This window comes from Larus michahellis, chromosome 7, assembly GCF_964199755.1.
Source record: "Larus michahellis chromosome 7, bLarMic1.1, whole genome shotgun sequence".
NCBI lineage: Eukaryota > Metazoa > Chordata > Aves > Charadriiformes > Laridae > Larus > Larus michahellis.
Window position 1 is genome coordinate 48,224,801 of NC_133902.1, and position 24,698 is coordinate 48,249,498.

A 24,698-nucleotide genomic window follows, 5' to 3' on the forward strand; every position below is an offset into this window, starting at 1 on the left:
GTTTTTAGGTTCTGTGTTTGTAAACTTTAAAGACAGCTGAGTAGTTTTATCTTTTATTGGATTATGAAACCACAGTTTCTATGGATGTGCCGTGAGTGCAGCACGGATAAAATAATCTTCCGTCTCCTGCAAACCTCGACACAAAGCAGCAATGGGCAATGGAAGGAAGAAGACATGAAGTGTGAAACGGATGTGTAGCTCTTGATGATTGTGGAAATGGTGGACTAAAAGCACAGTAAGCAGACTGAAAGTGTGCAGCCTTCCTCTGCGAAGCGCTGGTGAAACACTGGGAGTATCCTCACGTGAGGCTGCAGTCCTGAGATGACTTGGCTTCCAGAAGTGACTTCTGTACAGCTTTGATGCCCAGTTCCCATTTCTCTTCCCTCTCCAGCAAACCCAGGCTCTGCACCATCGTTGGTCTTATGGAGGCTTGATGACACCTCCCCAGGCTGACATCATTACTTTTACTTCCCCTTTCTGGCTTGTTCAGGGGTTTGGCCTGGGATAGAGGAGAGCTTGTGTGTGATGCTACATGAACCCAAGTCTGTCAGAGTGGCCGTTCCTAAGCGCACTTGCTCTGGACCTTCCTTTTACAGCCGCAGTTGTTATGGAGCGGCTGTTGGCGGGGACTCACTTGGAAGTGTTTGCCCGCACTGAATCATCCGTTCAGCCTGCACTTGGGATCATCATGCCGGATTTGCCTGAGGTGGGGAGAGTAGGACTGTGTATCTTCCCATCTCCTGCAGTAGAAATCTTGCCTGGCACTAGGAAGGGCAATGTTAGATACCCGCCTAGTTGGCAAGTGCCCGAAGCTTCTTCTGTACTTAGTGAGGAAATGCACCTGGTGAATTTTTTTCCCTCTTGGTGGGTGGTGGGGTGAGGGAGACTTGTTAGTTGCCTAAATTTGGGTGGTTTGAACAACACATGACGTGTTTTTCCTGCCCTTCATAAATTGCTGCAACCAGGAATTAGTGCTGTGACTCTTCCTTACAGATTGAATCAACCGGAAAGCACCTGCTGCAGAGCCCCAGGGAGCGTAGGGCTGAGAGGCAGTCATAGCACAACGGGAACCATACCGTTTATTCCTTCAGTCACTGTCTTGTGATGAACACTTCCCCCTTCGCTTTTGCCCTGCCTGCTGGGGAGAAGGAGGTAACATCCCATGGACGGAGATGTGGGATTCCAGTGCAGGTGGAAGAGGGGTTTTGAAGCTCCCCCATTCTAGGACCTCCAGTCTTTCTTAATTTAACTGCCCCTGTGAAACCAGCTGCTAATGATTTACAGATTGGATGGTGCATCAGAGCTGGGCAGTGGTCAAATAACTCAGCTGAGTGTTTGCTTGTTCTCCTGCTTACAGCTGCCTGAATATTTTCTGTATTTCTCCCTCTGTACTACTACTTCTCCCTGTTTTCTTCTGTTGAGGCAGTGACCTTTCTCTTGCAGCTGTGTTTGTCAGGAATCTCCCAGTACGTTACAAACAGCGAGCAGCAGAGCAACACAATTATGTAGGGTATCATACTCATTTTATGGACAGGTGGACACACTGAAGAACAGGGAGATTAAAGGATTTGTATCATATCATTCAGCAAGCTTGTGGCAATAAAACTCGGATCTTCTTTCCAGGCATCCAGTAGACATATTAATATATGTATGACATTTTGGAGAATGATGGACACAGCTCTGAAGAACTGTGAAAGGATTCTTTCGAAGTAATCGGCAATTTCATAGATGTGGCTGATCCAGCTGATAGTGTACTTGGGTTTTTAAGAAAAGCTTTTCATTTCTTAAAGTAACTAAATCCTTATGTAATTAGCAGAGATGCCCTTGTGGGTTTACTGTTAGAAAAATGAGGAATAAAGGATAGCTCAGTGTTCACAGTGGGGGGGAAGTTAGTTAGCAGTCAGAACCTCCTGCTGCTGAGACCTGTTTTAGGATCGGAGCTCTTTGGGCTATCTGGTAAAGGGAGGAGGACTGCAAGATAACAAAGTTCGGTGATGCAATATTATTAGGAATAGTTTTAAAAAAATATTTCTGGCTCTTTGCAGAAGGGCTTAGGTTCTCGCAATACCAAGTGGCTTGTCAGTATGAAAGTAGGAACCTGTTGGGTAATGAACATGAAAAGGAAGGAAAGGACACAGCTCCAATGATGCTGGAGTAATGCGGGCTAGTGTAATAGGTTTTGAATTACCAGTCAGAACAGCTGTTGGCTTGAAAATGTTGGCCCTGTACTTAACAATATTTAAAAGTCAAATGATTAGGAAAGGAACAAAGAATGGAAGAGGAATTGTTATTCTACCATCTGAGTCCATTGGGTTCCTTCATCTTGTGTCTTGTATGTGATTCTGGTTGCCCCGTCAAGTGAAAGGTGTAGAAGTACTGCAGCAGGGCAGAGAAGGATGATCAGAGGCACAGATGGCTTGAATATTTATATGAAGGTTCTTGGGCTTTGAAAAACGGACACCTGGAAGAGACCATGGTAGATACTTGTGTAACTGTGAGGAGCTTGAAAAAGGGAATGATTACCTATTTTTTTTCCTCCAAATTTGGGTGAAAGTAGTGGCATTTGGGGCAGTTGATTTGAAACAAATAACTGCTATGTTTAAAAAAAACCCAAACAGTTGTGGAACTCATAGCTACGTGTTGTGAAAGCCAGGAGTTTAGGAGCCTTAAGAACAGTTTTAACTAGCCATAAAGGATAGATCCATTGATAATTAGCAAGCACAGAGGTCCAGATACAACAGCTGGTGCAGAGTCCATAAACTTAATTACTTTTTGCCAGAAATTGAGAGCGTATACCAGTGTATGCCATGTAAGAATGGTACCGGTATAGTTTTTCCCCAAGTATCTGTAATGAGCTGCTGTTGGAGACCTAAGCGTAGATCAGTCTTTGATCTTAACTAGTATGTCTGGATGTTGCTTTAGCCATGCCATGTCCTAATCCTCGGTAGTGCCATAAGGCCAATATCCAGGCTGTGTTTATTACATGATGAAGCCTTTTCTGGAGGATACAGTACAGGGAGAGTTTTAGTCTCCTTCTAAAATGGAGAAAACTCATTAAAGTAGAAATCTGTTCAGTACTTGCAAAGGGAATAGACTAACCCAATAAATCGGTCCTGCTCTAAAATCTGAATCCTTTTCAAGTTTGCTGTTGTAAGGAGTGTGTGTGTGAAATCAAGGAAAGGCTTTTTATTAGCATCCCTACTGCATTATACTTCAAAGGAGTGAAAAGTAGAGGGATATGTTTCTGTATATATGTATTTTTATTTTTTTTCAGATTAAAACCCAGGTCTGTATATGATAGCCAGCTATTGTGCTGTTAAAACTTGCTAGCTTTTAGCAGCATAGGCTGGATGAAAGCCATGTCCTGTATTCTGCTGAATCCGTGTTTAAGGTTCAAAGCTGTCACAGGGGTCCGGGCAGCGGGTTACAGCCCAGCATGGCTGTGTCGGTGCTACAGGGTCAAAGTGGGTCCCAATCACGTCATGGCAGGACAGGAGTGTAGCTGATTCTTCAACATGGGGTTGCTGTGGCCTGGACCTTGCTCTGATCTCTAACGCAGCAGCCTGGGGACCACTGCTTTTCTTTGTTTAGAAAGTGCTGGTTTGCTGGGGGGGTTCTTGCCTATTTAAAGGCATACAGGAAGTTCTCTTCACCACATGGAGTAATGAGTGCAAGGCAACGTGCTGCCTGCTCCTGCCAGAAGACATTACACATCTAATTTTTTTCTTTCTTGGCTGAGAGGGAGAGGCTGGATGAATTAAATCTCTTTAATCCCCCATCCTCTAACCACATCTGTTTCTACATGACTGAACTTGGCACACAGGAATTCCTGAAACTAGCAGAGTCAATCGCACTCATTAGCCATTTAAAATGTTGACCCCTCTCTCCTCCCCTCCAGTGTACAGTTGAGGTCTATGCAGAGTGAGGGTGAGCAGAATGTGATGTAGCTTTCCTAAATGTAGAACACTTCCCCTGGTTTGCCCCTTTCTCTTCTCTCCCCATATATTAGTAAGTCTTCTTAGGGCATCATTTGGGATGTTAATGCCTCTAGTTTTAGAGATTTTTACAACTATAACACCATTATAAATTACTTGATTTTATTTTTTTTTCCCAGCTAGTTTCTTTCTCTGTTAATGCCACGTTAAAACAAATTTCTTCTCCTTGAAGTGTTTGTGGTCCAAACACTACTACCTCACTCCTTAGGTCGTCTTACTGTGTACATTAAGTGCTTTGCATGCTATCTAGTGACTAATACATGCTGTCTCTTGTGATAAGACAAATCTCTTCAATATTAGCTGTGCAAGTAGACAGAAACATAAATGCAATAAATGGATCCTGCTGTAAGCTCTGAATCCTCTCAAGCCTTCCAGTACCAACTGAGATGCAGGAAAATGGGCTGAACTCCACTATCTGTTGATGTTGTACCAGAGCAACCCTATCAAAGGCAGAGAGATGGCAAAAGTGTCTCTGAGACTGTTTGTTTCAGTGGCATGTGTCACCAGGCATGCTGCTAACCTGCTCTTGAGGAGGTGGAGTACAAACCTAGGCTTTTAGGTGCTCTTGGCATGTGTTAGTACATACCCAGCTCTGCTCTTCCATCATGAGCTGCTTTGGCAAAATATCCCATGGGCTGAAAAAGGCTTTGATGAAGCTTTTCTTTGCTCCAACTCCAAGAAAGTTCACTTAGTGCTGTGGCAGCATCATCCACTCACTCTGACATTGAAGGACGCTCCTCAGGGACCTCACTACATTACTAGTGTGGCAGAGATCTTGTCTGGGAGTAGAATCATAGAATCATAGAATTGTTGAGGTTGGAAGGGACCTTTAAGATCATCAAGACCAACCTTTAACCTACCCTGACAAGAGCCACTTCTAAACCATGTCCCTAAGTGCCCCATCTACCCTTTTTTTAAACACCTCCAGGGATGGTGAATCCACCACCTCCCTGGGCAGCCTATTCCAATGCTTAATAACCCTTTCAGTGAAAAAATGTCTCCTAATATCTAATCTAAACCTCCCCTGACATAACTTGAACCCGTTTCCCCTCGTCCTATCACTTGTCACCAGGGAGAAGAGGTCAGCCCCCATCTCTCTACAACCTCCTTTCAGGTAGTTGTAGAGGGTGATAAGGTCTCCCCTCAGCCTCCTCTTCTCCAGGCTAAACAACCCCAGCTCCCTCAGTCGTTCTTCATAAGGTTTGTCCTCCAGGCCCCTCACCAGCTTTGTAGCCCTTCTCTGGACACGCTCCAACACCTCAATGTCCCTCTTGTAGCGAGGGGCCCAAAACTGAACGCAGTACTCGAGGTGGGGCCTCACCAGTGCCGAGTACAGGGGGATGATCACTTCCCTAGTCCGGCTCACCACACTATTCCTGATACAGGCTAGGATGCTGTTGGCCTTCTTGGCCACCTGGGCACACTGCTGGCTCATATTCAGCCGGCTGTCCACCAACACTCCCAAGTCCTTTTCTGTCGAGCTGCTTTCAAGCCACTCTGCCCCAATCCTGTAGCGCTGCATGGGGTTGTTGTGTCCCAAGTGCAGGACCCGGCATTTGGCCTTGTTGAACCTCATACCATTGGTCTCAGCCCATCGGTCCAGCCTGTCCAGATCCCTCTGCAGAGCCAACCTACCCTCAAGCAGATCAACACGCCCGCCCAGCTTAGTGTCATCTGCGAACTTACTGAGGGTGCATTCGATCCCTTCATCCAGATCATTGATAAAGATATTAAAGAGAACCGGCCCCAGCACCGAGCCCTGGGGGACACCACTTGTGACTGGACACCAACTGGATTTAACTCCATTTACCACCACTCTCTGGGCACGGCCATCCAGCCAGTTTTTTACCCAGCGAAGAGTACACCTGTCCAGGCCATGAGCAGCCAGTTTCTCCAGGAGAATGCTGTGGGAAACAGTGTCAAAAGCTTTGCAAAAATCCAAGTAGATAACATCCACAGCTTTTCCCTCATCCACTAAGTGGGTCACCTTATCATAGAAGGATATTAGGTTTGATAGGCATGACCTGCCCTTCACAAACCCATGCTGACTGGGCCTGATCACCCTGTTCTCCTGCATGTGCCGTGTAATGGCACTGAGGAGGATCTGTTCCATGACCTTCCCAGGCACCGAGGTCAGACTGACTGCCCTGTAGTTCCCCGGATCCTCCTTCCGGCCCTTCTTGTGGATGGGTGTCACATTTGCTAACCTCCAGTCAGCTGGGACCTCCCCGGTTGTCCAGGACTGCTCATAAATGATACCAAGTGGCCTGGCGAGCACCTCCGCCAGCTCTTTCAATACCCTTGGGTGGATCCCATCCGGCCCCATAGATTTGTGCACCTCCAGGTGCTGAAGCAGGTCCCTCACCGTTTCCCTTTGGATTACGGGGGCTTCATTCTGCTCCCCATCCCTGTCTTGTAGTTCAGGGGTCTGGGTGCTCAGGGAACAACTGGTCCTACTGATGAAGACTGAGGCAAAGACTTCATTAAGTACCTCAGCCTTTTCCTCATCCTTGGTCACTATGTTGCCGGCCCTATCTACTAGAGGACAGAGATAATCCTTAGTCCTCTTCCTATTGCTAATATATTTATAGAAGCTTTTTTTGTTGTCCTTGACAACAGAAGCCAGGTTTAGCTCCAGCTGGGCTTTGGCCCTCCTGATTTTTTCCCTACATAGTAGGGATAGACACATACCTACAATGAATGCCACAGGGAAAGGAATGAGGTCAATCTGAGTGGTGAACAAACACAGAAAACCAAGTATTATGTGTCCTAGAGCACAGACATCCAAAGATAACAGTGATCAAGCCTGTGCTTCCATGTACAACTGGAAATGGGGGGCAGTACGATTCTGTTGGAATCCATGAAGAGCATCTGATTGACTTTGGAGGGCTGGAGTTTCCCTCAGGCTAAAATCAGAACCATCAGAGAGTATTTCCTTACAATAAAGAGAATATCTGTGGTCTGCTGAAATGGATTGTTGGTTGTGTGTCAGTTGGGTAAAGCAGTTGTAAAGTAGGCATGTGTACTCAGCTTGTTGAATATGGGAGCTGCAGAATCAGGGTCTCATATTTCCCACTTCTCTTGTCACGTTTACTTCTTACTGTCCAACTTAAAAGTCCATGGAGTGCAGTTTCTAGGTAGGTGGGTCATAGAGGGAACTATTGGTGGATTATTCTTCCTTTGACCAAATAAGCAGTTTGATCTGTAAGTGTGGAGTTCATTGCTTTTGCTCACAGCGAGTATCAGTGTGCACTCCAACTAGTCCTATTGGATTCAAAGGTTACTGAGATATGGTGAAGGGCATGGGAACCTGACCACTATATAAAGAGAAATCTTTCCTGCTAAGCCAGGGAGTAACTGTGGAAGTATTGCAGATCTAGTACCATCGAAAGAACTCTCTGAAGGATCCTTGAAGCTACTGCCTGTGTGCTGGTGTACTTCCACGCTGTTTTACCCAGTTTTGTAGTGGAGATGTGAACTGGTAAGTTGGGATACCGTTTTTGAGGAAGGTGCACACCCATGTATCACTTGGTTCTGCAGTAGATTTGTGTTCATTTGCATTAGAGCAGATGAATACGTGTACGGAAAAGCAAAGGCACTGCACTAATTAGATGAGGTTTGCATGACAGCATAGATTTGAGATTGGATGTCTCATGGTTTCCATTCACTTTGCTTTAAAAGCTTTTTTCCTCTGCTTATTACAGTCTATGGTGGCCTTTCTCAAGGATCCAGAAGGTGCTCCACTGTGGGAGGAGGATCCCGAAGCCAAAGATGTTGTGCATGTTGACAGTGAAAAGGTACATTAGCAGATAGATTTTTCTATATGTTTTATAAATAGATGGGATGAAGGGAGTGTCTGTGTTTGTGTTAATTATTAATGAAGAAGCATCATTATTTCCTTTCTTTGGAAGGGAAGTTTAAAGGACCCAAACTGTTTTAAGTGACTTGACAAAGTTTGTGGTTTGTGATAACTATAAAGTCTCTCACTTCCCACCTTCGTCTCATTTGGTCGTGATATTAATCTACCAGCTGCGTGGCAAGTATCAAAGTATTGTGGATGGTGTGGCAAAAGAGACCTGTTTGTCTTAAGGAAAGTGTAGCGGCTTGCAAGATGCAGTCACTGCAGGATGCAAGTAGGAGGTAAAATGCTGCTCTTAAAACTGCAGGTTTTCATTAAACCTTGGGTTCCTTCACGTGCCTGAGGGTGTCTCAGGAAGTCTGGAGCAGGAAGGAACAGAATCCAGATCTTGAGTGATTTAACCTGGTACAGTAACTGTCCTCTCAGTGTGAAGTGGGAAAGCAGCAAATACGATGAAACTACCTTAAGAAGGCCAGTGCCACCACAGAGCTACCCATTATTTTCTCTCCAATGTAATCAGCTTGGTCTTTTGTATTAGTTTTCTAGTCTATAGATTTTTAAAACTTTAATTGATTGGACTCTAGCTGGTGTTTCGTAAAGGGCCTCTTCAATTTTCTAGCTTTCATTTTTAATATTAGAAACAGTTATTTTGACATTCAGTTTTTGTAGGAAGATTAATATTTAATGTTCACCCTCTGTACTCTATTAGAAGCCTTCCAAGGGTTGCATTCAATTTCAAAACTTCATCTAGTTTCTGTGTCATGCTGGTACTGAAAAATCTATTCTTATGGCTTCTCATAGCTCTGACAAGGTTTCATAGTGTGGTAACTGCATTTGGTTTGTTTATTATCGAGTCTGACTTTCTGAATTAGAGTATGGCTTTTTGGGTGGGTCAGGGAAGAAAAAGTTTCCAGTCAGAGATTCTGCAGTGAGAATAAACCAAGCCATGCAACTTCCACGTCTCAACAGTGAAGTTATTGGTCTAGGGTATTTAGCAGATATTCAAGTCTATAATAAATTTTGCAAACTTTCAAGTTAAAATTGAGCAAGGAGAAGAAACTCAAGTCTTGTCTGTTAGGAAAGATGACTCCTCTTCCCTAAGATAAATGAGCCTATATTCTCTCAATATATATATTAACTTTTTAAATTTGTAACACAAGTAATAAGAGGTGTTCTTGGGTATAGGTCTGTTTTTATTTTCTTTGGTTCATTCGCTAGGAATTGAGACGGCTTCTGAAGAAGGAAGACAAACCCCTTCTGATGATGTTCTATGCCCCATGTAAGTAACCCAGCATGTCCTGTTACCTCTTTCTCCCTTCTCTACTGAGAGATGTCCGAGTAGAAGCCTCACCTGTGCTTCACTAATACTGTCTTGTCGCATCTTAATCATTCAGCTCCTTGTGTTGTTGTGCCTGTTTGTCCTCAGTTTTCCCCTAGCTGTCCATTGCTTGTATCCTAGTCTTGCCTCTTTCTCTTGTGGTGATGACCCTTGCTTGTTGTTCTTTTAAGTAGCTGCTTTCTGTAATTTCTTACCCAATGTCTTTTCTAGATTTGTGTTGTACAAGACAGGAACGCTGTACACTGAGTGCATAAGTGTTAATACATCTGTCTAAGAGTGCCTAACTCTCTGGCCTGTACAGAGCTGTAAGTGCAAATGGGTATCGCACACGCTTTTTACTTTTGCAGTTTGGGACATAGCATAAGACAAGCTGGTTCAACACAAGCAAAAGATCTCTAGAGGAGACTGTGGAGTTGAAAAAAGCCAACATATTTGTTCTTCGTAACTGCAGGCAGAGGGAACAGTGCAGTGGTGGGGAGCAGGAACATCTTTCCTACTCCATCCAGGAGGCAGCCTGGGTGTTCCTACCCACATGGGCAGGATTAACCTGAATACAAGTGGAACTTCAGGGCAGGGGGACAGCAAGGAAAGAGAAGAGCACATTGCAGTCATTCCATTTCTTTTGTGACCTTGACTTTATATTGCTGCAATCTTGTCATTGCGTTGGCCGCTTATTCCTTGATTTTGCAGACTTAGAGCTGCTTTTTTTATGTTTCCTGGTGACTGGTATGTGAGGGGCTTTCCAGCTCTTCAAAACAAGCTGGTGTTGCACTGGAGTTGTTGTTTGGCTGGAAAGGAGGGGAGCCATGAGACAGAAATGAACGTGTGGCCTAAGCTAGAGAAGCCTCCCAGCACTGCCCTGATAGGAAAATTGATGTTAGGGACCACTAGCAATTTGTTCTCTGATTCTCTTCAAAACTGTATCCCATGGCAGCATTATCTGATATTTCTCGGTGTATGTTCTCTTGTAATTACTGCCTGAAACGCCTTTCTGCCTTTTTAGTCTCATCTGAGTACTGCCAAGGTGGCCAGAATTGCCCAAGACTTAGTTTGATGCATCTCTAAGACAATGTTTTTTCCTTTATTAAAATTAGTTGCAGCTCCATGCCTTCAGATTCTGCAGCAGGATGGTCCTACGTAGCCTGGCATGGTGCATGGTCGCTCCCAGTCGCTGCTGCCTTAGCATCAGCAGGAGACAATATGCCTGCTGTGCCTGTAAATCACCCCTTCAGGGAGAGTTCAGCTGCAGAGTGCTTTCACAGTTTACCTGTATCATGAGTGATTGTTTTCCGCAACTGAGTCTCTTCCTGAAATGTGCCTTATCTAACCCTTCGTTCTCTTTGAACAATTCCCCCAGAAACCCTCCTCCTTCCAGTTTCTCTTCTTTTGAAGTGGCAAAACACCTGCTAGTCTTCAGTGCTGTAATACTTTTGCTGCTTTCTAAACTGCTGTGAAGGAAGCCTACTTGTAAGTTTTTTTTTTTCTCCCCTCTGATTTCACAGTTCTTAACTCCCTCATCTTTTATTTAACACACGAGACCTTCAGACTTGGTTCTTGTCCAATTTTTCTTTTCTTACTCCTGTTACTGAAGACAGAATACATCCTGCAGTTGCATTAAGATACTGGCTTTGGGCAGCTGAAGTTACTGGTTACATACAGGTGTTACCTTTCATAACTGGGAGCGGCAAATCAAGGCTGGTCACTAAAGGAAATTCTGCTTTTCTTTACTTGTAAGGGGTGAGTCAGGGAGGTCTTTGGCACGAGAGGACATCAGAGACTTTGTCTGGGGAGCTATAGCGAAGACAGCTGCATTATTTCTCTGCTTTGTTGGAAGCAGGGGCTTTAGATTCATTGTGGCAGATTCATAGGAAATGGGCTCTTTCATTACGTACCAGTGCAGAGGGAGATGAAAGCCACTGCAAACTTAAATGTAGTTTCTTTAATATTTCAGGAATGCTTGGTCTGGGTAAAATGACTCGGAGCAATGGCATGCTTTCCTTAGAAGATATTACCTGTCATTCGGAGACCATTCACTGTACTTTCGGACCTATATTATAAAGTCAGACAGCACTAAACATGAAAAATTAGGTATACTTATAGGCATTTAGGTTTATTTGTAGTTAACTGTCAAAGAAGACTCCTGCAGGAGATGGCCTGGATTTGGCAACAAAAAGGAGCTGTTTAAAGCCCTGTTTTCAATTATGTTATAAAAATGGAGTGTTTATTAGTGGAAAAACTAATATGTGTTTATTAAGCCCCTCCTTTTGAGTTAAAATACAAGTAAAAAGAGCAGAAGAAAATTACTTTTTTGAGGTTACCCTTTTATGCCTGTATAGGGATATATGTGGCTTGACAGCATCCTGAACAGTATAACCCAGAAACACGTAGGCAGGAGAGATTGTACTGAAGTGGGTTTGGGAGCAGTGGCAGAGCTGGGAAGGCAAAGACTATAGGGGTGATGGCTGGGTGGAGGAGGCTGGTACGTGCCTGTGCTCCAGAAGGGAGTCCAGGGAGTGGCATGAGGTTGGAGAGAGATAGATCAATAACTGGGGAAGTTTGGGGCCTGAGGCTGCTGAAGAGAGAAAAAACAGAAGATCCAGAAGATGGTGTTAACAACTTGCATCTTTTGATGTCTGTCCAGTGGTTTGGAGGAAGCGCACGATCTCAGGGGGGCTCAAATGAGTGGTCTGCACCCACCAAGAAATCGTCATTTTGACCAGCCCTAATTTAACAACCTCACTGGCAATTTGAGCAGAGAGATCAAAGGTGGAAAGACCACAGAAACAAGATCTCTCTTTCCTCTGATTAAAAGATGTTCCTCCGAGGCATGCTGATGTGATCCGAAACCAGTGGCTGCAAAATCTGTTCCTCCTTTCTGGAAGATATTTTCAAAACTGTGGTCTCTTCACCAGAATAAAAATGTTGACTACTATCCCATGGTGGACCCAAGAGTTTCCACAAAGAGTGTCTGAAGTGCTTGGCCGCAGCTTCCTTTCTTTCATGCTGCCTCTTCCTCCTGCCCCTTCCCATGTGCAGGCACATATTTTACTTGGCAAGGATGAAACCTGCTGCTTACAAGGTGATTTAGTGCTAATCTGCTTAGCACTCCAGAGCGTCTTCAAACAGCTCTTAGCACACTCCAGCTATACATTGGTAGTCTTCCTCACTTGCTGTTTGTATTTTTCTCCGCACATAAAGTTATTGTATCCTTCAAGGGCTGTTGCTTCTTCTGAGTTATGTCTTCCCAATTAACAGAGCACTGTTTAACTTTTGATGTCTGTTTAATGTGTTTAGGAAATGTCTCTCAAATGAATTTCAAAGACTTGTTAAGCTGGGATGAATCTGAAGTACATCCCAACCCCCCACACCCCCCTTAAAGACCAGAAACGCACAAAGCTTTTTGTTTGAGTTCACAAGTGTGACATCTTCCATTGACTTTTGAAATGTGAGGTTCATCTTAAGTTCCCCTCTGGTCTCAGCTCAGAGCCTGAGGAATACAAGATGGTGTTACACTTTACAAAACTGTGATGAGAAATGAGTATGAAAATGAATAGATTGAAAAACATGCAAAACCAGCTGCATGTAACAAGAAGTAACATGCTTAGAAACTAGTAATCTAATAATTATTCCATGAAATAGACAAGGAATTTTGGTTTAAAATTTATTGTATAAAAAAAAATGCAGTTTCATATGCTTTGGAACATAGATCCTGTAGAACAATCTGAATAGAATTGTTGGCATATTACTTAGACAATTTCTTTTTTATCAGGGTGTGGAGTTTGTAAGAGAATGATGCCATCTTACCAGCAGGCAGCCACAGAACTGAAGGGTAAATATGTAAGTAAGAAGATAAGATTTATATAAAACTTAAAAAATTATTTTAACGCTTTTTTTTTTTTAGTATTTAAAACCACAAATAGTTATCAAACTGGGGAATTTTTAAGCAAGTTGAAACAAAACAAAAATGAATGATTTGGTTCCAGATCCCTTCAGGATTCTCTCTCTTGCTTTTTATTCTTTTTAAAACTTTGGAGAATGAGATGTTAACTCATTTACCCTTTAGCTCCAGTGTAGTTCTTGACATAGAAAAACAGGCTCTGATACTGTGTAGTTTCATGTTTAGCTTCTAATTTGTGAGTCTGTAGTCCTGTTGAGCTCATGTTGGTAACGATAAATAAAGAAATGTTTGCTGTAATGCATTTGATAAGATTTTTGGCCTGATGCTTTACTGAGGGATCAAGGATGGATGCCCTTTTAGTGATAATTAACCTACTTTTTTAGTGGAGAATCACAGTGTAATGGGAGGGGGATTTCACTATGTTAGCTACTGATCGTCCTAGCTAGCTGTTAAGCATAAGCATTAATAAGATCTTATGGTTATAGCTCTGTCAACAAAGTTAGCATTCATACCAGATGGAGATGAAAATAAGTTTTGACCATAACAAAATCCATCAACAGCAGTCACCATAATTTAGTTACCTGTTTGTACTAATAAGGTGTATTGATCTCTCTAAGCAAGTCAAAGGCACTCCTCTAGTCAAGGTTTTATAATGTGCTTAATGTATAATTTATATGATACCAATAATACATGAGTATTTTTTCATGGCTTTAGCTGGATTTGGTCTGATCCTACCTGTTGGATCATTCACTGTCAAGTTTACAGGTTTCCTCAGGAGAGGTGGCATATGATTAGGAGAAAAGATCATAAAGTGATTTAGGTTGGAAAAGACCTTTAAGATGATCGAGTCCAACCATAAACCTAACACTGCCAAGTCCACCACTAAACCAAGTGCTACATCTACATGTCTTTTAAATACCTCCAAGGATGGTGATTCAACCACTTCCCCGGGCAGTCTGTTCCAGTGCTTGATAACCCTTTGGGTGAAGAAATTTTTCCTAATACCCAATCCAAACCTCCCCTGGCACAATTTGAGGAGGTGAAGCACTGCGGTTCTGGCATTGCTAGGGCGGCTCTGGCCGGTGCTGCTCACAAGCATTGAGTGCTGTCAGACTCCCCCACGTTCTTCCAACAAGTTGTTTTTCAGAAGTGTTTTCTCTAAATCCTTGTTTGCTTAGGGCTGAAATGAGTGGGAGTTGTTCAGATTTATTTAGGACATGGTACAACCCTTGAAGATATTTTCAAGTGGGTTTTCATCCAGCCAGGCAGCACTCTAATGCCATCTCCCCTCGGTGGAGTGTGTGCTGCGGTCTTTGGGAAGGCAGTCCTGTCGTTCGCAGCGGGTAGATCGCGAGGCATAGGGTGGGCAGGAATTAGGAATGTAAAGAATCACCTCCAGAGATCATGCCAGAGAGGAGGCATGCTGCAGAGCGCTGTCTTCTCCTGCAGTTATCCCTTCCTTGTCCATGCCCAGCTCGTTTTATTAAATTCAGACCGGAGAATTTAAACTCTAAATCTATTCTAGTTTGATTATTTCCTTCCTCACTTGGAAATGGTTTCTGTAGATCTGGGCTAATCCTGCACAGCTGAGTGTCAGGGCTGTGGCACAGCACTGAGGCTGGCAGTGCCTGTGCTTGATGCAGCTCGGCTCAGGGTTGGGTTTTGCACTTGAGTGTTTTTAGTGCAGGATTAGTTCAGAGGAAAGTCCGGTTGTGCCACTGCCAGCTGTGTCTTTCAGAAAAATCGGTCCGTTCATCTAAATTTGACCTAATTAGCTTCCTGAGTGGGATGTGTACACAGTTTGCTGCCCCTAAAATTAACTGCGCTGTACCCATAATAAATTATCCATGGGATACCTTTAGAGCGATGTTGACCTCCAGATCAGACTTTGCTGGAAAGTTTATGATTGGTTTGGATGAGCTGAAGTTTTGGCCTTTTAATCTGACCTGTCATTAGCTGCCAGGATATGCCAGGCTCAAAAGCGATTATTGCTATTACATAGCAGGAAAATTAAGTACAGCATTGGCTATTTAATAGGTCATATAAATGAAAAGGTGACCTGTACCTGTCACTGGTTGCTGTGTTCTCTTGGGACTGGTTGCTTCTTGTCCCAGAACTGTTACTGAGAAGAAGGCAGGGTGGCATTTTCAGTGTTACATTGGGTTTAGATCTTGCAATTCCACTCCACCCAGTGCAGAAGGGAAAACGGGGCTCCAAATCAGAAGTTGGCTTATTTTGTCCTTAGCACGAGAGATTCCCATGGTTTGTGGGTAAGGTGAGCTCAGGCGGGTGACTGTCACCAATACACTATGGCCCCGGTGCAGGGAGGAACTGGTGGTCAGCAAAGCACTTCAGCATCTCCTTAATGCCCACGGACTTCATGAGTGTGCCGGTGTTATACTCAGTAAAGACTGGCTTGAGTGTATGCTTTGAGTGCTTTTTTCCTTTAATGCTTGTCTTTTTTTTTTTTTTTTTGGTAAAAACATGAAAATTGAGACGCATAAAGTTCCTACACTTATTTCAGATACCAGACAGAGGAAACCTTTGTTTAATCTGTTCATTAAACTTGGCTCTAGGAAGGTTTCAAGTAGTGGTGAGAGGTACCAGTTTTGGAGCAATCCCATCAAGAAAACTATGAGTCAAGGTCAGAGGGGTGTGTCACAGTAGAACAGGAATGGTCAGAAGCCCAGAAGACATGGCCAGCTAGGAAATGCTCAGAGTTGCTTTAGGTTATAGGTAGCTTGGTGGAGAGCAGAGAAGTGTTGAAATATGTCAAATTGCAGAGGTGAAAGGAATAAACTAATCTTCGCGTCTGCTGTGGCTGCTACAAGAGGTAATGGACTTAAATTGAAGTTAGGGTCATTCAGTCATTTACTAAAAGCAAATTAGCTAAACATCTGGCAGGAGCAGCTTAGGTATAGAGGGAGGATCCTAACTTTGGGTAGTAGGTGTGTTTTGATGGTCCCTGACAGCCTGACGTTACATAATTCTGTGATTATAGGCCAGCTAAAGCCGTTAACTTTTGTCATTAAAATTGAATCCCATTGTAATAGGCTTTTTGCTAAGTATGCTTCGTATGATGTATGAACATCAGAATGAATCCAAGTTATTGACTTGTGTCAGTCACTGCAGGGTGAGTGGGCGCAGTGAAATATGGCAGAGTATCTGAAATGGCTGGGAATGTCCATTTAAAACCTAGTAAATCCTCTGAAGGTTCACGGCGATCACGAAATCTGTTAGACTGATGGTTTATGAGGCAATTAGTTGACAAACCTGGTTCTCACTTTATAAAGCAGCCACTGTCTGTTGCATTTACCTACCCTCAAGTGGTGACACAGAGGATGAGGGAAGGGGAGAATTGGGTCTAGATGATCTCATGTGAATTAAGTCAATCTGGTTGTTGGAACTACAAGGAAAATTCAAAGATACTTGGCCAGCCAGTATAAACCCTATTGCTGTACTCTTCTCAGTTATCTTTCCTTTGTCCTTTCTCAGGATAGGGGAGACAAAACAAACTATCTTTTTGTGACTTTCCAGCACATTCTTGGAAAGGAAAAGGTTGACCTTCAAATGAGGATTTTCTGCTTTTAGATTTATTTCATGCTGGCTCTGAGCACATTTGGTTGGTGTGTGCAGTTTGCTGCAGTCAGGAACTCGGTATTAAATTCTGATGTGGTGTTTCAGCTAGAAGGAGAAAATCCTGGTTTTTGGAGGGGGAGGGAGGAGGGGCTTGGATTAAGATCCTTCTGCTAAAATGACTTAAGCCATCAATGCCATTAAACTAAGCTAATCATGAAGTGGTATCTCAGCAACTCCCTGGTTGAAGGTTTGACAGCCTCTGCGTGAATCCCACACCCACAGAAACTCAGAATCGGTCCCATGTTCAAATTCTCAAGTCAGAAATTTTTGGAAGACAGTTGGACGGGGCACAGGATAAGTCACAGGTGTGACTTCAGGCGAGCCTGAAGCTCAGGATGAAGGGCTCTTGAGGTGGAGGGTGGGTTAGGACAGAGGTAAGGAAAGAGGAGAAGCTTTTGTTTCACATGCTAGCTTGAAAAGCTACTATGCTTTTGTGCCCCTCTTGTGATATCTGTAGGACAAGGTTAATTCTTAACTCTCATTATACCCTACTGGTCAGCTAAGTTAACATATTTAAAGCATATAAATGCTCTATGGTATTTCCTGGGCTCATGGAAATATGGCACGTTTTACTTTCACATCAAAGTAATGCTGATTTCCTCTTGCCATTCAGTAAGTGCATTTTTGAAATGGGATAATGCCAGTGCTTGGTTGGTTCTGGACAGTAGCTGAGACTGTAAATTCATTGCTGTAGTGGAAACCAGAGAGATGAGAGTGGAAATTCTTGCGTCCTAGCTAATGCGTGGATGCAAACTAAGGTATGTACTCAGGCTTGTAGATTAAAATCCAAACACACAGAGGAGCACAAGTAGTGTGACTGAGAGAATTCCCTTTAGATATTTCTGTTAGTGGGTGAATAAAAAGAAACAGAGACACTTCCAGAGCAAGGAGGAGGTGACAAGTTGATTGGCGTTTGCTTTCTGTGGACTGGACTGAAATATTGCTCTGTCCCCCCTTGCACAAAATGAGAAAAACTTCACTGCCTTTTACAGAGATCTCCTTGCTTTACAGCAAGAAATCAGAATCTGCACAGAACTTAGTTGTTTTTACTTAACTCTTTAAAAAAAGTAGTAATGTTCCTGCTGTATTGTAAGAATCAATATGATTATGCTCTGTTTTTTCAGGTTCTTGCGGGGATGAATGTTTACGCTGCTGAATTTGAAAGGATAAAGGAAGAATACAATGTCCGGGGATATCCTACAATCTGCTATTTTGAGTCAGTTATGTTTTGCTACTAGTTTAGAAATCATACACTCAACTATAATTGCATGTTCTTATCTTCCAGGGCAAGAACTAAACGTTGTTTTGTTGCTTTAACAGGAAAGGAAAGTTCCTGTTCCACTTTGAGAACTATGGTGCTACCGCAGCAGATATAGCAGAGTGGCTGAAAAAGTAAGGCATTGAACTTCATACACTCCACCTTTTATGTACTCTTCATTATTTACAGAATGTAATGATCTAGGAACAGCCATCTCTCCCTCATTCCCTCCGCTCAGAAGAGCAAATAAAACTACCCCACTGAGACTGGATAAACTAGTACAGAGAGATTGCCTAATGTTTGGTTTTTAGCATGCATGCCTTGCATTTTACAATTGCATTTTGTCTGTTATAGGAGACCATCTGTGGACCAAAATAAATGCAGATACACAGATCTCAGCTTCCTTAAAAATGCCAACTTACATTTCCAGTGGTCTTGGGTGCCTGAAAAATGTGTATGCCAAGTCTGCAGTACTCATTGGTTCTTCAACCTTTACCTGTAGCCTTTAGAGTGTCTCGCAGAGACAACCCGGAGATCAAGGCACCCCAGATTGCTAGTTGTTTTTACAAAGTCTGTGTTTCCTGTCATGTCATGAAGTGGCGTTGAAAGCATCTTGTTCTACCTAAAAAGAGCTATTTGCAGTCATAAATATTTTGGGAGCTGAATGAGCCTATGGGACTAGCCGTTGAGAGAGAGACAGAAGAGTGTGTGAGTGTGTGCATAGTTGCTCTTCAGCTGGTGCAAATTGGCATGTTGCCAGCGAAGCTGATAGAGCAGCTGGAGAGAGCTGGTGATGGAGAAATACCAGTTAGCCCTCGGCCCTTGGGCATTATGTCATCTTTGTAACCCTCCCTTGTTTGCTGCAGCCACAGGTATAATCTTGAAATGAAGCTAATAAAGGAAACGAACGCATGGGAAAGAATAGAAAGTTGCAAACTGCTGTGATAATATGGCTTATCATAACTGTCCTGCTGTACCAGCGGGGCTGTGCTGGGGACACAGGTATGGTTGCAGGCAGCCCAGGGTCTTCAGCAGTGGTAGGCTAGGTGCTTCAGCATTGGGAACCCACAAATGAAGTGACAGCAGCGTTCCTGTTAGCATCAGGAGGTATAAATACTGCAGGCAAGTACGGCACAGTGGATCCAAGAGCAGGAATTTAGCCGTACTCTTTAAGCCTCATTTAGTCCATTAAGCCTTCAGGTATGAATAATCAAGATGGCAACTGCAGCAATGCTGAGGAGACGATCAGCAAGGATATGACTCCATCACCTGCACTTTATTATGCTTTTCAGTTTTGCAAGGATGTGGTTATCTCTTGGCTACCACATGTGAAACATTAGATGTTTGGGGTGGGTTTTTTCCCTTGTCTGCCCACATAATATCCAGATAATCCCTGTAATATGCAGGGCCTTTATATCAGTGCTGTGACAGCAAGTGAACACAGCTACTGGAGGCAAAACAGAACAGCTGCAAGCTCTTTCCAATGATAATCTCTGCTAACAAGCCACTGTGGGCTTTGGCTGATATTTCAGCAGTCCAGAGCTAAAGACAGCTGTTCGGCCTCACTTAGTGTTAGTGCATGCTTATTAGTTTCCCCAAAGATGATCTGAGCAGTAGCCTTCTTGCCCCTGTTTTCTATGATAAGTACAACTTTTAAGGAAACTACATTGAGAAATTATACATACTTGAATTTTGCCAGTAATGGATGTTGCAATTAAACCGATATACGAGGTAAATCTGTTACATGCATAATATTATATTACTCTGAGGAATCTGCAGTACTAGTAGTCAAATGGTATGGCGAGGGCTTTTTAGGAAAGCCAAATAGTGTAATTAGATAGCTGCAGGGTGTATAGGGTATATTTCAGAATAGTATAATATTAAAATCACGTCAGGAAGTCACTCTGATGCAAGACATTGCAGAGCAGTGGCACAGCAGTGCCAGAGTGTACGTGGCAGCCCATGTTGAGGAAAGCCAATGTGTTTTTATACTGTGCACGTGTGTGCTGTCATTGCAGATTCTCAAAAGAGAATCCAGCAGATATTGAGCCGCATGAAATGACCTATTTTTTGTGGACACTAGGTACGCACAGCAGAAGAGCAACTGTTTTCCCTCTCCCCCTTCTCTGCTTTTTCCCTTTAAATGTTTTTAGCACTGGTAAAGTGCTGAAAGTGGTTATCTACGCTAATGTTTTGGGGAGGGCATGATATAACTTAATGAAGGTTAGAATTATTTAAATTATTGAAAGAATGTTTTCCATGTTCTTTCCTCTCAGAACAAGAGCTGCTAGTTTGGAGGGCTCCAACACCTTTTCTTTTACTTCTTATCGAAGATGCTTCTTTCTTATGCTGAAGTGTGCTAATGCATCAGTCTTACAGATACTTAACCTCTCTTATCTCCCTAATAGGCACTGGCTACTATCTTATGGAGTTTCAGATGTTTTTATGAGTTGATAGAGAGAAACCATCATACAGCCTTACTGCAACATGCAGCATTATTAATGCAGAGATGCTATCTTGTACATACCACAATTCCTTTTTTTTTTTTTTAATCTGATACGCTGCTTATCAGCTTGGATGGTAGGCAAGCCAGACAGCTTCTTGCTGTCTTCAATAGCTGCTTACTTTGTCTTGCTGTTTTTATGGACTTCTCTCGGGCCCTTCCATAACACCATCTATGCAGTTAAATCAAGAACATGTTCTTAATTGAATTAGCTCTTGATAACTCTTCCAGGCTTCTGTCATCCTATTTTTGGTCTTCAGGCATTGGATATGCCTCGTCTCAGTTTTAAATGACACTTTAGAATTTGCTTGTTGCTTCCTCTAGGCCTTGAGGTGCTTCTTACCAACTCCTGTGTAGGCTTATTAGCATACACAGCATTTTTAATTGGGCCATTTGAATAAACATCCTGTGCCTTGCTTTACTAATTCCTTACTGAAATAGGTCATGCCAGGCCCCGCTAAACACAGCATTCTCCCAGTGCTTTGTAGCCACTGTGTCCATGTTCATCATGCTCTGCCTACTCAACCCAACTCCCCTTCCAAATTCCTAAGTGTCATGGTATTTTCTGGAAAGCCTTCACTCTGTCAGGATACCTGCAGATTATTGCTCCCTTACAGGTTTAGCAACAAGCAAACTGATTATCTGCTAAGCTTTTAGAGAGTAAACTTTTGTGGATGGGGACCTGCCTCTCTTTCTTTCTCAGCTGCTTGGCTGAGTGCAGCTCCCATCTTTGCTTTGATGTTTGTTTCTTGGTTTGTTTATCATATAAGCAGCAGCAGAGGTATGCATCGCAGTTTTGCATGGGTTGCTTAATATTCTTGGATCATACCCATTGCTTACATCAACAGAATTTGCTATCTGAATCTGTGTATCTCCACTGCTTTTTTTTTTATCAAACTAGGCTTTCAGCCTAAAAATGAGCAAGGCAGGATAAATGAGTTATCATCCGTTTGCCATTCCTTGTTCCAGGCAGCTAACACAATGATACATTTTAATCAAAAATAGTAAATCTCTTTTCGCCAGCAATGGGGTCACATCCAGATCTGTATTTTGCCAAAAAATGTGGGGAATTTGGGGGGTATTTGGAACTCATTACTACAACTGGCAAGGATAAGATAGCTTCAAAGTCTGGCTCCAAATGTTCATATGTTTGGGTGTCCTTTATGTGAACACTGCTTTAATAAATAAAATGTCAGTTAACATAGTTTAGTTCACATCTGCCAAATTCTCTTTTTAATGTAGGTTAATAAAAGCCAAGAACAATTGTCTGCCAGATGATGGGCACTGAACTGGTCCAGAGCAGCTTGGGTTCAGTTTCCAGATTTGCCACCATGTCTTTGAGCAGTCTCTCTGGCCCTCATCCATCGAAGATGGTTAAACTCATGTACAGTGATAGCAAAGTCAGTAGAACGTGTCATTTATCTTTTAGGTTAAGAATGCAGTTGAGTAGCTTTGCTGAATTAGGCCTACAAGCTTACTGCTGAGTGAGGACATAACGATGCTTCCCCAGGCCTCATGGGGTTGTTCAGGGTAAAACCGTATATTCCTGGGGAAACAGTCTGTGTAGCGAGCTACTGGTCGCAACACCCCACCTCCTTCTTTCCCTGTCAGCCCTAATCATGCTGTCAGTGTTCAAGGTGACTGGTTAGATTGGCGCTTTCTGCTTGCTACTTTTTTCTTTCGTTTGCAATGGCTCCTGTGAACTACAAAGTGTGAATGCTGTGGGGAAAAGGAGCATCCTGCTGAGGAGGGTAAAAGAGTAACGGAAAATGCATCTGATTTCTATAATGTAATATCCAAGCAGCCTGGTTATCTCCTCTCTCTATCTCCTTCCGTTGCTGGTCTGTGCTCTTGAGCTTCTTGTGGATTTTTTTTTTTTTTCATTCCTCCTCCAGTTTTATCTGAGTTTCCGTGCTTATGAGTTCTGGGTGGGTACAATTGTGGAAGCTGTTCAGTAGGGTTAGCGTGTCATATGGACATCTGCACAAAGTGGTTCCTTGCAGTCTGACTTGCCAAAATGACTGCTTAGCACCAGAGAGCTGGTTTTCAGCTGTGTCTGTTTGTCTTGTAGCCCACAGGCACCTCAGCCACAGGCTCCGGAGACTCCTTGGGCAGATGAAGAAAATGTAGTTTATCACCTGACTGATGAGGACTTCGACAAGTTTATAAAAGATCATTCTTCTGTGCTAGTGATGTTCCATGCACCATGTGAGTTTGTTGGTTTTTTTTTCTATTCTGCACCCTGAGCCAAATGTTTGCTAACAAAACCAGTGATAATTTTCCGTGAAGGTTTCACAGAGCCGTGAACTCAAAGTCCAGGCTTTTCTTGTTTGTCATGATTGTTAAATACACAAGGCATGAAATGTTTGTGAAGTTGATGACTTCAAGTTTAGGACAGAGATGTGCTGCTGGAAGAGACACTTTGTAGGCTGAGTCAAAACATAGCTGAAGAGTGTAATGATGCTTAAATAGTCTGAGACTCATAATTTTACAGCATGACTTCCCATTTTCAGCTTGTTTTGCGTGGTGCTTGCTTTCAAAGCAGAGCTCTGGTGGATTATGCAACTCGAGAACTGCGAGCTCCTGAGTTCTTGTTCATGGCTGCTGGTGTGTCATTTTGAGTATTTTCACTCCTCTGCTGCAGTTTGTTCTCTTGCAATGTGTGGGGGGTGGTCATTGCGTATTGTGCTGAAGTAATGGTAAAACTTGATCTAAGTTCAGAAAGTCCCCAGGACTTTTGAGAACTAATACAGTGCTGGTAGTGATACCGCTTACTGTTTGAGAATGCATGAGGCTGACTTTTTTTTTTTTCACGACCTGAGGTTTTAGCTTGAGCAATAAAATGCAGTGGGGTTGCCCTCAGAAAGCTCTTCCAGCCACATCGTCGTCCTGTACGCTGTAGAGCAATAGTGTGTTAAACACTTTGTTCACTTATGATGCAAGTTATTTCAGCTCCATAGCTGGTTCTACCAATTCTTTGTGTCTGCGATGGAAGGTTCAGCCTCAAATCTGCTATGTTGGGTGATACACAGCCTCTGTCTCCTCTTGCTGCCGTGCTGGCAGTTGCACTTGAGTGAGGTGTTCATTTTGATGGGTATAGATTTGAAGGTTAGGGCTCTGGAGGCGGGCTGTGTTCTCACAGCTGAACAACGGAGGGTCTTGGCACGGAGGCTGAAGTCTTGCTTCCCTTTAAATCAGCAGGAGTTAGCTCCAAAATACCTTTTTTGAAGGTCTGCTCATAAGACTCATTTGAAAAGCGTACCATAATGAATTTCCTTTGCCTGATGAAATGACTAGGGATTTGATCCACTGAAGCGGGTGACTGGCTGCTGCTTTGTCACTGTGTTCACTGGGTTATTTGTACTAATGAAAGTGGGACCGGAGATTAATGCCCGGTCTAAAAACCAAAACACAAGTAGCAGAACTGATGAAGCCTGATTTGCTCAGGAGTTATCCTTCGTTACCCAAATCCTTCCTTCCCCAGATTTCCATGCACCCCAGCATGCAAGCGACGGCACAGGCTGCTGCTCCTCGGGAGCTGCATGCTCGCTGGTTTGGCTCAACAACTGCTGCCAAACAAAAATGTAACTGCTGAATTTCCCTCCTTTCCCTCTCTGTGCACAATGGCTTGGGATAAATGTCCTCTCTCTCCAGCCCCAGATCTCTGTATGTTTACAGAGATTTAGTCGTATTTAAAAGCATTTCTGTTTTCTGAGTTTGTAAATTTCTGAGTTTGTATGGTTGGACTCTATGATCTCAAAGGTCCTTTCCAACCATGAAGATTCTATGATTCTGTGAAATGGGAAAGGAGACCAGTCATGTATTTGTGAGGAGGAAGAGAGGGAAGAAATCGACAGTTTGGCCCTGCAAACCTTATTCCTTTAGGAAGTCTGATTAAAAATAGATGAATGCGCACAACTACAATCAAATTTTATAGTAAATTCAAGTTAGTTACAAATCTGAACAGGGCTCTGTTCATTTTTTAATTTTTTTTAATACCTTTTCAAACACAAATAATACAATTTTAGTGGTAACAATATTGCATGACCCATTTGGAGAGGAGGAGAACTTCTAGCTAGGTATGTTTTGTTCTAAGGGGCATTCTGTGCTAAGGTACAGCAGTACTTTGGAAAGTAAATCAAATGCCTGAATCAGGCTGTTGCAATCTCCTGATAACACGTTCCAGTTGCTCAGGATTGGGATAAAT

General features: G+C 43.0%; 1 protein-coding gene across 1 annotated transcript in view; it reads left to right on the forward strand.

The window, feature by feature from the left end:
- The window catches only part of PDIA5 (protein disulfide isomerase family A member 5), a 104,096-nt gene that overhangs the window by 30,276 nt on the left and 49,122 nt on the right, over positions 1-24,698 (forward strand). Inside the window, exons 6-11 of the mRNA XM_074594150.1 lie at positions 7,700-7,792; positions 9,073-9,133; positions 12,963-13,030; positions 17,855-17,946; positions 18,051-18,122; positions 22,563-22,699. Of these exons, the coding sequence (XP_074450251.1) occupies positions 7,700-7,792; positions 9,073-9,133; positions 12,963-13,030; positions 17,855-17,946; positions 18,051-18,122; positions 22,563-22,699 (523 nt within the window). The remainder of the gene's footprint in view (positions 1-7,699; positions 7,793-9,072; positions 9,134-12,962; positions 13,031-17,854; positions 17,947-18,050; positions 18,123-22,562; positions 22,700-24,698) is intronic.